Raw genomic sequence first — 13,292 nt, 5'->3', positions numbered from 1 at the left:
GCTTAAGTGAAGTCATTCATTTTATAACTGACAGCGCTTTCATTTCTTCTCTAGTTTCGTATCAGTTAATAGAACTAGTCATACTACTAAAATCAACAGTTTATCATCATTACGATATTTATCTGCAAACAGCTAGTGTTAATCTGCACCTAAGTGGGCACTCATCGCAAATACTAACACTTAACGGCGTATAAATTAACACTATAATGTTTACGCGACCGCTTTCCAATGTCAACGCACAATCACCGCCTACGCTGCGCGCGCGCATGATTGACAGCCGCGAACCAAGCCGTGGTTTGTTTCCACTGTGCTGGTACGATACCATTCTTCATTGTTATCATCTCCAAATATTCAAGGTGAAAATAGACCATTTTTGGTCACATAACGATTTGTAATATAACTATGCATTTTATATATACGTAGGTGAATTATATTTTTTATAATTTTAGCTATGTATGTTTGTTTATACGTTAATGTAGACTTTATGTACACACGATATTAGATATAATAGTATGAATATTAGTTTTTGCTATTGTTATAATTTTATACGGTTAGTATATTTTATACTTTCTTAGTCTTTATGAAATTGCAGAGTAATTATTTCTTGTATATTTTTGTAAATAAATAGACATGTACTTTTCTATGTAACTTAATCGGTAATTTACGATTTAAGGATTAATGACTCTAAAAAAAAAAAGAATTAATCGATATTTCTATTGTAAAACCATATTCGTAATTATATTGTCAGTATAATTATCAACCAATAATTGAAACATACATATGTATTTGGTATGTAAGTTAAGAATATGCAACATTAAAAATCATCAACCGTAGATATGCAAATAATACCATCATCTTAACATCTGCATAAATAAATTAGTGACAGAATTATTATTATTAGAAATGCTGTAGAATTATTTACTTTGAAGAGGATCTTATATGTTCCCTAAAAATTCCTGCTTCATAGAAACCCGTAAAATTTAGTCAAGCTAAACCAAATAACATAGAATAGAAGTATTAATTTTTATTTATAATGTTCAAGATAAAAAAAAATAATCGAAATGTCGTGCCGGACGACAATGGACGTGCGACGAGTGAGATGATTATGCAAATAATTGTCTTTTAGTACGTCATATGTTGTTCATCACATCACACAATACCATGGCGAGTACTATGCAGTGAAAATCCCTTTGGTATGCAAATCTACATGCTCATAATGGTAATACCACTTCCGTTACCGGTTTCTTACCAAACCGGTTTTTCGCGCATATTTTATTGTCTGTGCATATCTTGTTGTTTCTTATATTATACGTGGTATAGTATTTGTCGGATTTATTAGATTTTAAGATATGATTGTGTTTTATGATACGTGAATTAATTTGCTGTTTTAGCGTTATATGTGACATTAGTTGGTAAAAACATATTTTTGTAATTAATACTACTGCGTCAATTAGGTGTTGTAAAATTTTGTGGATAATGCTATAGTTATAGTGTATTTACTTAACTGTATGTTATATAAATAATATAACATACAAATAAATATATATAGTTTTTGGTGTAATTTTACAAATCGTTTAAAGTCTGTAGTGTATAATATCTATTGTCTATAATCTTTAGTTATAAGTCTGTAGTCTATGCCCCACGTATTAAGCAGTATTGAAGAATTTTTAAAATAATTCATATTCTTACGTCAAGTTTGAAATCCGGAACGTAAAATAATAATAAAGATATAAATATGTAGTCGTATCCGGGACAGACCGTGACACTGTTCCAATTCTTTTAACAGTTATAGGTCTCGAAATTATAGCCATATTTTAAAGCAGCCATCGAATTCCACGGTAATAAGACTACATTGTATGAAAACGTCATTGTTTGGACGACAAAGAAAAACAGCTTTTATAGGTCGACGATAAAACGATTGTAAAAATTTTTTTGTTCAGTCGTTGACACAAAGTTTACTTAGCGGGGATTGTTACATTTTCGTACGTACAAGGTTATTCTTAAGCGGAGTTAAAAGTCTCATTAAGTTATTAAATTTTAGTGCCATAATCATTTAAGACATTCTCCTAATAGAAATATGTTGACAGATTTGAACTTAATATAAGAAAAATATTCCTTAATCTTATTTGAACTGACCTGACCTTTTTTAAGGGGTTTGTGCTAATACTCTGTGCTTAGACTTTAACACTGCAACCTGCAGAGATCTATTGCGCTCCCTTTTCCTGACCTAAACCTGACCAACTAGTATGAAACAAACAGGTTTTTATAATGTTATTTCCAATAAAAAACCTATTATTGTCAGTAATATGTGAATTAAGTAATTATGTAGTATTCATGTAATATCATGTTTAGTCATAATTAAGGCCCTCTCTATGTGGCATGCAATGCATATATGTAATTTTATGACAATTTGATTTATTGACTGACGTATGGCAGGTAACAAACTCACTTTTGCACTTGAACATAAATAATAATAATAATAGCCCTGCACAATTCTCACAGGACCAAGTCCCAAGCTAAGCAAAGCTTATGTTATGGGTACGTACTAGACAAGTGATATAAATACATAGATGCATTTTTTTACAAATACTTATATAATGAACATATATATACATATATATAGAAAACACACAGACCGATCCTTTGGATCCTTTGGACCTTGGAATACAAATATTTCCACCGTTCGAAGAATTGAACCCGCGTCCATACCGCTAAACCATCGAGGGTATTAATATATAGTTTATACATTTATTTATTCAGAGTGAAAGACATAAAACTTCTATCTATTAAATGATTGATGAACACGTGATGATATACATATACTCGTATATCTTATTAATTAAATCTACTTCACATTTGTTGTTTTAGTGGGCATATTAAGACGTCTCACTAATTGCCATTAATATTCTATAATGATTTTCTAGTAAATTTGCAAGTTAATATAATCCATGTATATTACAAATATCGAATAGATAGCGCGATAAATCAGCGGGTGCTACCGCCCACGCATCGCCGCGTGTAATAAATAACTTACCGCCGACAGCAGACAGGAGCATCCTACGAGACATGCTCTTGTAGAAATACATTATCTACTAGGTGTTTCCCGCGGAACCGTTTAGTTTCGCTTCCCATGGGAATTTATGTGAGATCATAGAATTGCATGTTTTGGTTATGTAATTATGGGTGAATCTGTAAGTTGGTTTATTAAAAGACGACCGTACTAAGAACATCCTGTATAAATGCGCATTCGAAATAATATCTGAAGTGTTAGGAACAAATTGTGGTTCACTTGTTGTCTTCTCCTTCTAGGACTTGATGGATGTCATGCAAAATTCAGTTCAGGTCGAAAGTTGTGGGTAGCATATGCATAATTTTGTCTTTTGGGCTACTCACTCGCGAAAAGAAGCTAACTATAAACGAAACTTCATCTAATTGAGATATTCATTTGTTTATAATTATGTAATACGATGGCTTCTGAAGTCAAGTTTTTATGTGAAGTCAATTATGTAGTAAATATTGTGTAATTTTTTCATGAATATGTACTATTTTTCCTATCGCTTCTATTTAACTATTGTAATTTACGTAAATAAAACCATTTCTGTATAGTTTTTCGACTCTTACGTTTTTCATATACATACTAACGGTCTTATTCATAAAAAAACTTATTGAAGGTTTATAGAGCTTGTAACGTTCCCCCCTAGCCTAATAAAATGAACTAAACTCCCTCTCTAAATATCGGAGGAATTAGCTAAATATAATAGATCATATAACGATGGAACACTCAATCTTTAATCATTTGGCCATATAAATAAATTCTTGTGATCGTCTAGTATCGGTGGACCCGTTGTGTATATGTAGTAACTATAGATTCTTTTATTGGTATATGATGGAGTAATAACTGCGAGATAAATACATATCTCAATAATACAAATTATGATACAGAGTATATGTTATGAATATTAATTATAAGGTATATATTTGAATCATTGAACCATTATGGTTTTAATAAATAAGGTGGGATATGCAAGGTAGGGTTGCAATACGCACCATTTGAAAGTGAAATGGGATGAGTATTCTCAGCACCAAAACAAGATTAATTTATATTATTAATTCAACATTACAAGTGGTTTCACCAAGCTTGCGATGCTTAAAGTAGGTAGATAAAATATAGTTGCCATAGGCAGATCGAAACTGAATTCAGGATCACTCACGACACAGAAGCTTACTTATGGATATTGACTCCTTCGGTTCTATGTGGCGATAGAGAGACTGTCAAAGAGACTGCCCGATCTCGAAACTAAATCCCAGCATCACTCGGTCACGTAGCTTACTTAATGGGGAATACCCTTCGGCTATATATAATGTGACATTGGAGATCAGACTGTAGATACAGTACGAGTCGTAACAGAAACTAGGAGGTCAATCAAATACCAGAACTTACTAATGGATAATCCTTTCGGCCCTATAATGTGACATTGGAGATCACCAGTAATTGCAGTACGATAAATAATAATAATAGAGTAGTGTGATAGCTCAATGCCATCAACACCACAATATTGGTCAATCCAATATATAATGTTGATAATTGCTATATTACAAACATAGCATATAAAGTTTATAAATTTACTTAATACCAAGAATACTCAAGGAATTAAGAATTAGATATGTGTGAATAAGAGCTGGGCTCTAATATGATTGATTATATGTAAATTAGAATTACTTGCATGGCGAAGTAATCTTTATATTGATGAGATATTATAAGCGAGAACTATAAGTCCCATATCTGAAAATAGATGTCTGGATGCTCCACATAAAGAATCAACCAGAAGGTAATGTTTAGTTTGTAGAAGGACTGCATGTCCTGATATAGTAATCAGTAGAATTTGATTAATCACATAGTGAAATAATCATAATAATATATATAATAGTGACAGAGGTCTGTGACCTGGATGATTGTTATGTATAGACAACCACTAGGTGGATAGTCGATATGATAGAGGACCGGAGTCCTGGATATAAAAGCCAAGGCTTGGTAATTGATAAAATGTTTAGCCATAAAATGGATAGTCATAAAATATATTTTCATTGAGGACCGAAGCCCATAGATGTGATTATGTGTATGTATTTATATTTATATATGTATGTATATAACACATTAAAGTATATATAAATTAAAGACTAAGAGTCCTAATATTATTATACTGAATATTTACGCTCAAGTAATTAGTATTTATTATTAAGGCCAAAGACCTTAAAATAAACCTTTATTTTATTGAATTGACTGGAACAAGAAGAATAATAATAAATATATTAATTGATAAAGAGCCGGAGTTCCATAAGAATTGATTGTAGAATAAAATTGTAATATTATTATTACGTATATGGTTGGTCATGTATTTAAATATATTCAAAATTATATAGTAATTTTGATAATTCATCGCTCACATGAATCCGATTGCCCAATGGGTGATTGATAGGAATGACTGGAGATGTTAAGATCCCATGTCTTATTTATAGTTAGTTTATATATTATTACATTGTAGTTTTATTAAATAAGAAACAATATAGTCTTATTATAATACTGGCTTAATTAGCAATTATACTTTTATATGTACATGTTTATTAAACCCACTAGTTATGATGACGATTAGCCTTCATACCGGCCACTGATGATTCAGGGAGAGAACCACAAGTGGTGCCCGAGACTTGTGACTCGGGTGTAGGTTTAAAGAGCTCTTTTAGAATGCATTAACACTCACCTTCACTACTTCTGGGAACCTCCCAGAATTCATCTAATAAACCCCCCAATGCCTACAATATTCACAGTTACATATATATTAATGTAATCTCTTACAACCCTAATTATTAATTTATGCTATTCATATAAAATATATTTAACATAAAGGTTGTTACAACATTAAGTGCATATACACTTAATATTACTAATCTCAATGTGGTGATCTAATAAATGCATTCTTATACTTCAATATAATAATTCTATATTATAATTTAGCAATTCCTTTATTTATGAAATGCAAGATATATCTATAAGGAAGTCATAGTGAACCGCATTGCTATTGCTTCTGCTGGTTAATATAATTATATTCAATGGTTAATTCGTCTATTAATTACTTATTTAATTTGTGCAATGTATAATAAGTTGTAATATAATAAATATAATGCGTCCTAAACTTTACTCACACAATGCTGCATATCCAGAGTAGCAATATATCTCTATATTGATACACCAGCCATACAACATGCATACGATAAAACTTAGGGTGTGTGTCCTAGATAACCACTCAGTTATCAACTAAACAGAAATCCCTATTGGTTGTAGAAATCTCCACAGGGATCGTGGTCTAAAACCTTCATTACGAGCTTTGACCCATCTCTCCTCAAATGATGGAACATGTGACTTCATCATAAATTCATCGATCTGAGCCTCTCTCTCCTCCTGATGAAAACTTCCACAACTATTACAGAAATTATATTTCCTTACTAAAGCCTCCATAGAGATTTACGGATCATAATATACATATCATCAAAAACTATTGGAAAATGTCACTTCAATAGTTCAATCATCGATACAAGTATTTTCCTCCTTCTAGTGAAGCCTTCAGTAACCAGAACCCCCCAAGCGACATCTTTTGTGGAATGTATATAATCTTCGTATGAGTTAAATCGTCTATTAATTATCTATTTAATTTGTGCAGTGTATAATAAGTTGTAATATAATAAATGTAATGCGTCCTAACTTTACCCACACAATGCTGCATACCCAGAGTAGCAACATATCTCTATATTGATATACCAGCCATACAACATGCATACGGTAAAACTTAGGTGTGTGTCCTAGATAACCACAGTGTTATCAACTAAGTTAAGTCCCTACTGGTTGTAGAAATCTCCACAGGGATCGTGGTCTAAAACCTTCATTGCGAGCTTTGACTCATCTCTCCTCAAATGATGGAACATGTGACTTCATCATAGATTCATCGATCTGAGCCTCTCTCTCCTCCTGATGAAAACTTCCACAACCTATTTATTATAACTTCACTTACTTGCTAAAGTCTCCATAGAGATTTACGGTTCACATTTGATCATCATAAATTATTGGAAAATGTTACTTCAATAGTTTATTCATCGATACAAACATTTGCCTCCTTCTAATAAAGCCTTCAGCAAAAATATATATAAGACTCAAGGATCTTCCTCTCACTACATCTTCCGTGTAATGTAATACATATTCGAAATAGTAAACGTAATTTACTATCCCAAACAAGGAACACCACACAGCAAGACATTTAGTGTGAATAATGAAATATTTGAAATAAGTAATAAATAGTTGAAATAAGTGAATGAAATATTTATTTTTGATAAGTAACTGAACTATTATTAGCCATCATTATAAGTATAATAGGGTTTTACTATAACTTCCTTAATTTACTTTTAGTTTAGTCGTAGTAAATTTATTATTAATATAATTCTCATATAAAATATCAGAGTTATCAACAACTGTTAAAAAACAGAATTACATTCATTAGCATCTAACGAGTAAATATACACATTTAATATTAAACTCCTAACCTTTTAACCTAACTACAGAAAATAAATCAATATAACTCAGATTTAGGTACAAATTGAGACTATTATCGTAATATAAGAAAGACACAAATAAACCATGCTCTTTAAATTTTATATTATAAGTAATTAAACTAAATCAATGTATTCGTCAACATATTAATTCCACGCAAATCATAAAATAAATAAACACATGTACATTTCCTAATTAACTTGGCAGTTTATCTAACATATCCCAATAATACAGTCAAATGAAAACAGACATACAGTATATTATGAGCACAATAAATAAAGTGAAAGAATTAAAATGACTTACCAATATGTTGACAAGAACGGATATTAAAGTATTAAAATCACTTACTAAAATCTCCTCATTTACGAATAGTAAAAAAGTTAAATATACACTTGTTACTCCTACGGAAGCTCGCCGACGACTAACTCTTTTTTTTGATTCTTCATCCTTCCTAACAACCTTCTACCGACTTTGTTTTTGCCAAATATATATATCTAAACATAACTCAACGTGAGAACTTCGTTCTTAGGCATTTCACACTAATTATACAGGATGATTTTTAAATTTATTTTGTAACACTTTTCTTTATCCTAAATTTTATTTTGTTTTACAAATATTTTTCTTATATAAAATATAAACAACCATTTACCGAGTTTACATAATATATTTACTTGTTTATTAATTTAATGCTGATATAACATTATAATAAATCGCAAACACATATATAATATGTAATTAATATTAAAGTCTGTAATAAAAATAAAAATGTAATTTATAATTTACTTAATAAATCATTATAATTAGATAAACGTTAGTATTCATATATAACCGCTCATTCTGTTGATACTATTATTTTACATACTGTGTTTTTATGAAATTCTAATAAATTCCTTTCTATTATCAAAACCTGAACTAATGTTTCAATACAATTAATTCCTTAGAAGTCGTTTTCTATTTATCTATTTAAATCATGATCTCTTACAACGTAGTAAATTGGAACATCCTATGCATGCATGTCGGCTTTCTTTTGTTAAACACAAAGGATGCCGTTCTATTGTCCTATTTGCTAGTAAATATGTTTACAGAAAAATATTTAACAGTTCTTAATAGTTTTGTTTTTAACACACGTGTAATATCTGTAGATAGTGTGTTTGTCGGCCTTCTTTTTGACGAACACAAAAGGATGCCGCCCTATTGTCTTTTCTGCTAGTAACCATGTTTACATATATGCATTTAACAATTTTTAATGGCTTTATTTTGACACACATGTTATACCTATAGATAGTTATAGCGAACTATCCTTTTTCTGGTGTTGAAAGCTAAATACACAATATTGATTTTATTTAATATTTTGTACTATTTTACATATAACTTATTTTATGTATTTTATTTATCAAATAAGACGATGCTTCTACTACAATTATTTTGTCAATTAAATAACGGAATATATGCTAATTTATTCTATGTTTAGTTATCAAATACAATTTTTGAAGTGAATATTTTTAATATGTACATTTTTATTGTTATTTCCTTTTATCGCCCATTTTATGCAAAATATGACGTTAAAACTAAAATGAGTACTAGGCGAACCGTCACAAGCTCATTAGTTAAAACATTCATTAGCGCTATTGAAGGTTTATAGAAGTGCGTTATTCATAAACCTATTATAAAGCCTCGCTAACTAATAGAGGTTTATAGGACTGTTTTTATCATTATGTTGCAATCTTGACGTTGGACTGTTTTACCATATACGCAGGTGACGTAATCAGTGTTGCTATTTTAGTTGCTTCACCACTAAATCTAGCAGAATTAACTCCTCCAGTATTGAACAAATTATGTAAATTAATACATTTTTATACATTTTCCTATTGAATATATATAAAATTGTATTTTATTATTGTAATTGTATTTCTATTTAATAAAGTTAAGGGAAGATAGAAGTATTTTTACATAGTTTTTAAATATTACAATGATTTTTGGTTTAAATATGCATGTATTTTTAAGCAAATTTTTAATATAATGGTTTCAAGTAGTTTTATTAATTCATTAATATTGATTTAAATATTTTGTAAAACTCGAGGTTTCTTTGCTATATAGTGGATTCAATAAAACATCGTTGGCAACACTGGTTCTGTCAAAACGATTGTTTTATTTAAAATTGCATGTTATAATTTACGATTGTTTTAATATAGTTACAATTCGTTAGAATTAGAATTAACGGATTTATTACATATTACGGATTTTCATTATCTAGTAAATTTTAAAATGGATAAACAAAAGAGAGCACGAAGCGAAAATTGGTTGGAAGACGACAAGGTAAGATTGTGTTTACTTATCAATATTTGTTATTTTTGTCCAGTTTTGGATCAAGTAAATTATTTTTTATGTACGACTTTGAATTTCACTTGTTTTAACTTTTTATTACATTCATTTAATGCATACCTTATTTTTGATAGAATTTATTGTTGGAATTGATCCGCGATCGTGTCGCCGTACTAGAGAATAAGAATACGGATACGAATACCAACAACTGTAAAAAGAAAGGATGGCTGGAAGTTATGGATAGGTTATTTATTATTTGTAGAAGCTAGCCCGTAGATTAGAGTAACTTGCATGCTTAGTATAATTTTATATGTGAATTGTTATTGCTCATGTACTTACACTTCAATATATTTTTCAGTTTTAATGCAATGTGCAAAGGTAGCAGACGCACATTGCAACAAATAAAAACTCAGTGGGGAGTCATCAAAGTAAGTAAAAAGAAAAATTTAGCAGACCAGAGGCGATCTCTGAATAAAACTGGTGGAGGACCACCTACTGTGACTGTTCCAGTGGACAGTACAGACATATTGGCATGGTTACCGCAGGAGTTTTACGTGGACACCAATCTATATGACTCTGACGCTAAAACAGGAATTCCAGATGATCATGTAACCTATTTTTTATTTTTTCATTGCATATAATATAAAAAGTAAAGGTAGTAAGTGTAGGTTCATTAATCATTGTGTTCATATTTCAGATAAATGAAATAGATGTACCTGTTAGCGCTGTAAGTAATATATAATATGTAGTATCTATTATATCATGACATAAATGAACTCAGCATAATGTATATTATATAACATATATATATTATTTTTATAAAAGTACATGTTGTAATTAAAAGATTCCAGACAAACCTAGAGAACCAAAACTGAATGAAAAAGCACCGGAGATGCCAGAAATTATTTTGGAGATTGATGAAATTATTGAAAATGTAAGTAATATAGAACTTTTAAATATATTTTTGTGTGCTAAATGACTGGGACCAAAGATTATAAAGAGATGTTTGATATGATTGATTAAATTGGTTGGTATAATATGGTGTTTAATATACATAAATTTTGTTATTTCTTTTGTAGTCTCAAAGTGGCAGCACAAAAGAATATATTTCAAATGAAGGAAAGAAATGTAATAAAAAAGAAAGGTACCCAAATAAATTTATACACCATAAAATACAAATATTTTTTATAATTAAATAATTGTTTTTTTTTTATTATACAGCTCACAAATACAAACAATTATATACAAAAAATAGCTGATACAGAGATCAAGAACAAAAATGAATTACATAATATACAAATGGATAATGAAAGAAAGAAAGCAAGAAATTTAGACTTGGAGTATGAAATTCTCCAACAAAAATTGATATTTTCTAGAAAGAAAAACAATCCAAGTATGTAGACAACTTGTAACAAGTTAAATATAAAATATAGTAAACAAAGTAAATTAACATAATTTATTTTATTAAAAATTATTTTGTATAAATGTATCCAAAATATATCGAGAGTGTCTTCTTACAGCACCATTGCCCATTCCTTCATCAATTTGATGTTGTGATTGAATGGTAACCTCTTCAAGATTCTCATATTCTGAAATTAATAATATTATTACTTTACAGGCCCATAATTTATTGAAAAATATAATGTATTGATACTTATCAAAATACAGCTTAAACAACAAGGATTAGAAACATGTCTGTATAACTATATTCAATGGATGACTGTGACTGCATCATATATCAGAAGATATAAATAACAACAATGTATAAACTACATTAAAACTTTGTCCTTTACACATAATCTGGATAAATAGTTTGAAAGTTACATATTCATAGCAGACCTGTGAGGCTTCAAAAATAATTAATTCTGGAAGATTTTTACAAAAATACATTTTCATATGAAGTCACAGGCAACCGCTAGTTGTAATAATTGTGTAACAGTGCAAATTATGAATGCACTGAAGTTGATAATCAAATATAGTAAACAAATTAGTGTTTGTACAAAAACTTGTATTGTAAATTTTTTGTAAAAATTGTGTTTATTAAATAATATTGAAATAAATAAAGTAGTGTTTCATTAAAAGAATTACCTAATATATCGTCATTCCTACTCATAGCGATATTGTGGAGCACAGCTAAAGCCACTATAACTGCCTTTCCATTTTCCAGCGATACACTTAATCCATGTAGTAAACATTGGAATCTCTGTTTCCACACTCCAAAACATCTTTCCACACTATTCCGTGTTTTGATATGGGCAGAGTTATACCTTTCTTCCTTTCTACATACAGGATGCAAAATTGGTGTAAAAAGGTAGGGCAGAAGTGGATACCCTGAGTCACCGAGTAAACATCCTCTAAAGTGACCATTATTAAACCTTTCTTTTATAATTGACTCAGTAAATATTCTACTGTCATGAGTACTGCCCCTCCATCTTGCTACAACATCTCTTATTACAAGTTTTGCATCACAGACAACCTAAAATCAAAATAATTAAGTACTTTATACATTACTAGTACATATATATATATATATATATATATAAACCTTCCTCTTGAATCTATTATAACCCCCCTTCAACATGCATTGTATAGTTTTAATGTGACTTTGTTTTATACTATGTAATGATAATTAGTTAATCAAACAATATAGATATGTTTTACACATAATACATAATTTTATCACCTGCACATTCAAAGAATAATATCCTTTCCTATTTATGTAATATTGGGCTGCATCACCACCTGTTTTTTTAATTTTAATATGGGTACAGTCTATAGCCCCTGTAACCCCTGGAAAACCAGCCAGACTTTCAAAATTTGTCATACAAGACCGTTCCTCTGTGACAGTTTCTGGCATTTTTATAAAAGTGGAAGCAAGCTGAGCAATTGCCTTTGCCACCCTACTACATATCCTACTAACTGTGGGTTGACTGAGTCCATGAAGATCAGCACAATCATCCTGAACCTATGAAATGAAAGATATCAAGATTAATTATGAGTTTGAATTGTATGAAAACTTACATATAAAAACTTACATTATCCTATATATATATAAATATATGATTGATGAATGTATTGTAAAAAAAACTTACCTCTCTTCGTCCCCAACACCTCAAAGCAGTTAACACTTGCAACTCTGGAGAAACGGCACCACCTCTGGGATCTTGTTTTAGTTGATCGTATACCAAGGAAATTATATATCGAGGTTTCTTTGCTATATAGTGGATTCAATAAAACATCGTTGGCAACACTGGTTCTGTCAAAACGATTGTTTTATTTAAAATTGCATGTTATAATTTACGATTGTTTTAATATAGTTACAATTCGTTAGAATTAGAATTAACGGATTTATTACATATTACGGATTTTCATT

General features: G+C 29.9%; 2 protein-coding genes across 2 annotated transcripts; one reads left to right on the top strand and one right to left on the bottom strand.

Moving 5' to 3' along the window:
* The first annotated feature begins 9,852 nt into the window (after positions 1 to 9,852).
* LOC131853713 (uncharacterized) lies at positions 9,853 to 10,671 on the top strand. The gene is made up of 4 exons (XM_059204722.1): positions 9,853 to 9,913; positions 10,054 to 10,163; positions 10,278 to 10,527; positions 10,617 to 10,671. Exons 1-4 carry the CDS (start codon positions 9,863 to 9,865, stop codon positions 10,659 to 10,661), a joined length of 456 nt encoding a protein of 151 aa, XP_059060705.1. The 5' UTR covers positions 9,853 to 9,862; the 3' UTR covers positions 10,662 to 10,671.
* A 469-nt stretch (positions 10,672 to 11,140) lies between these two features.
* Positions 11,141 to 13,291, bottom strand: LOC131853703 (putative nuclease HARBI1). The gene is made up of 5 exons (XM_059204709.1): positions 13,282 to 13,291; positions 13,012 to 13,133; positions 12,603 to 12,884; positions 12,008 to 12,395; positions 11,141 to 11,508 (listed from the first exon to the last, which is right to left on the bottom strand). Exons 1-5 carry the CDS (start codon positions 13,289 to 13,291, stop codon positions 11,384 to 11,386), a joined length of 927 nt encoding a protein of 308 aa, XP_059060692.1. The 3' UTR covers positions 11,141 to 11,383.
* Position 13,292: the final 1 nt, after the last annotated feature.

The sequence above is a fragment of the Achroia grisella genome, unplaced genomic scaffold, assembly GCF_030625045.1.
Source record: "Achroia grisella isolate CSIRO2021 unplaced genomic scaffold, CSIRO_AGI_Agris_v1 utg905, whole genome shotgun sequence".
Lineage (NCBI taxonomy): Eukaryota > Metazoa > Arthropoda > Insecta > Lepidoptera > Pyralidae > Achroia > Achroia grisella.
The sequence above is the reverse complement of the archived record's forward strand: the minus strand, read 5'-3'. Positions and strand labels throughout refer to the sequence as shown.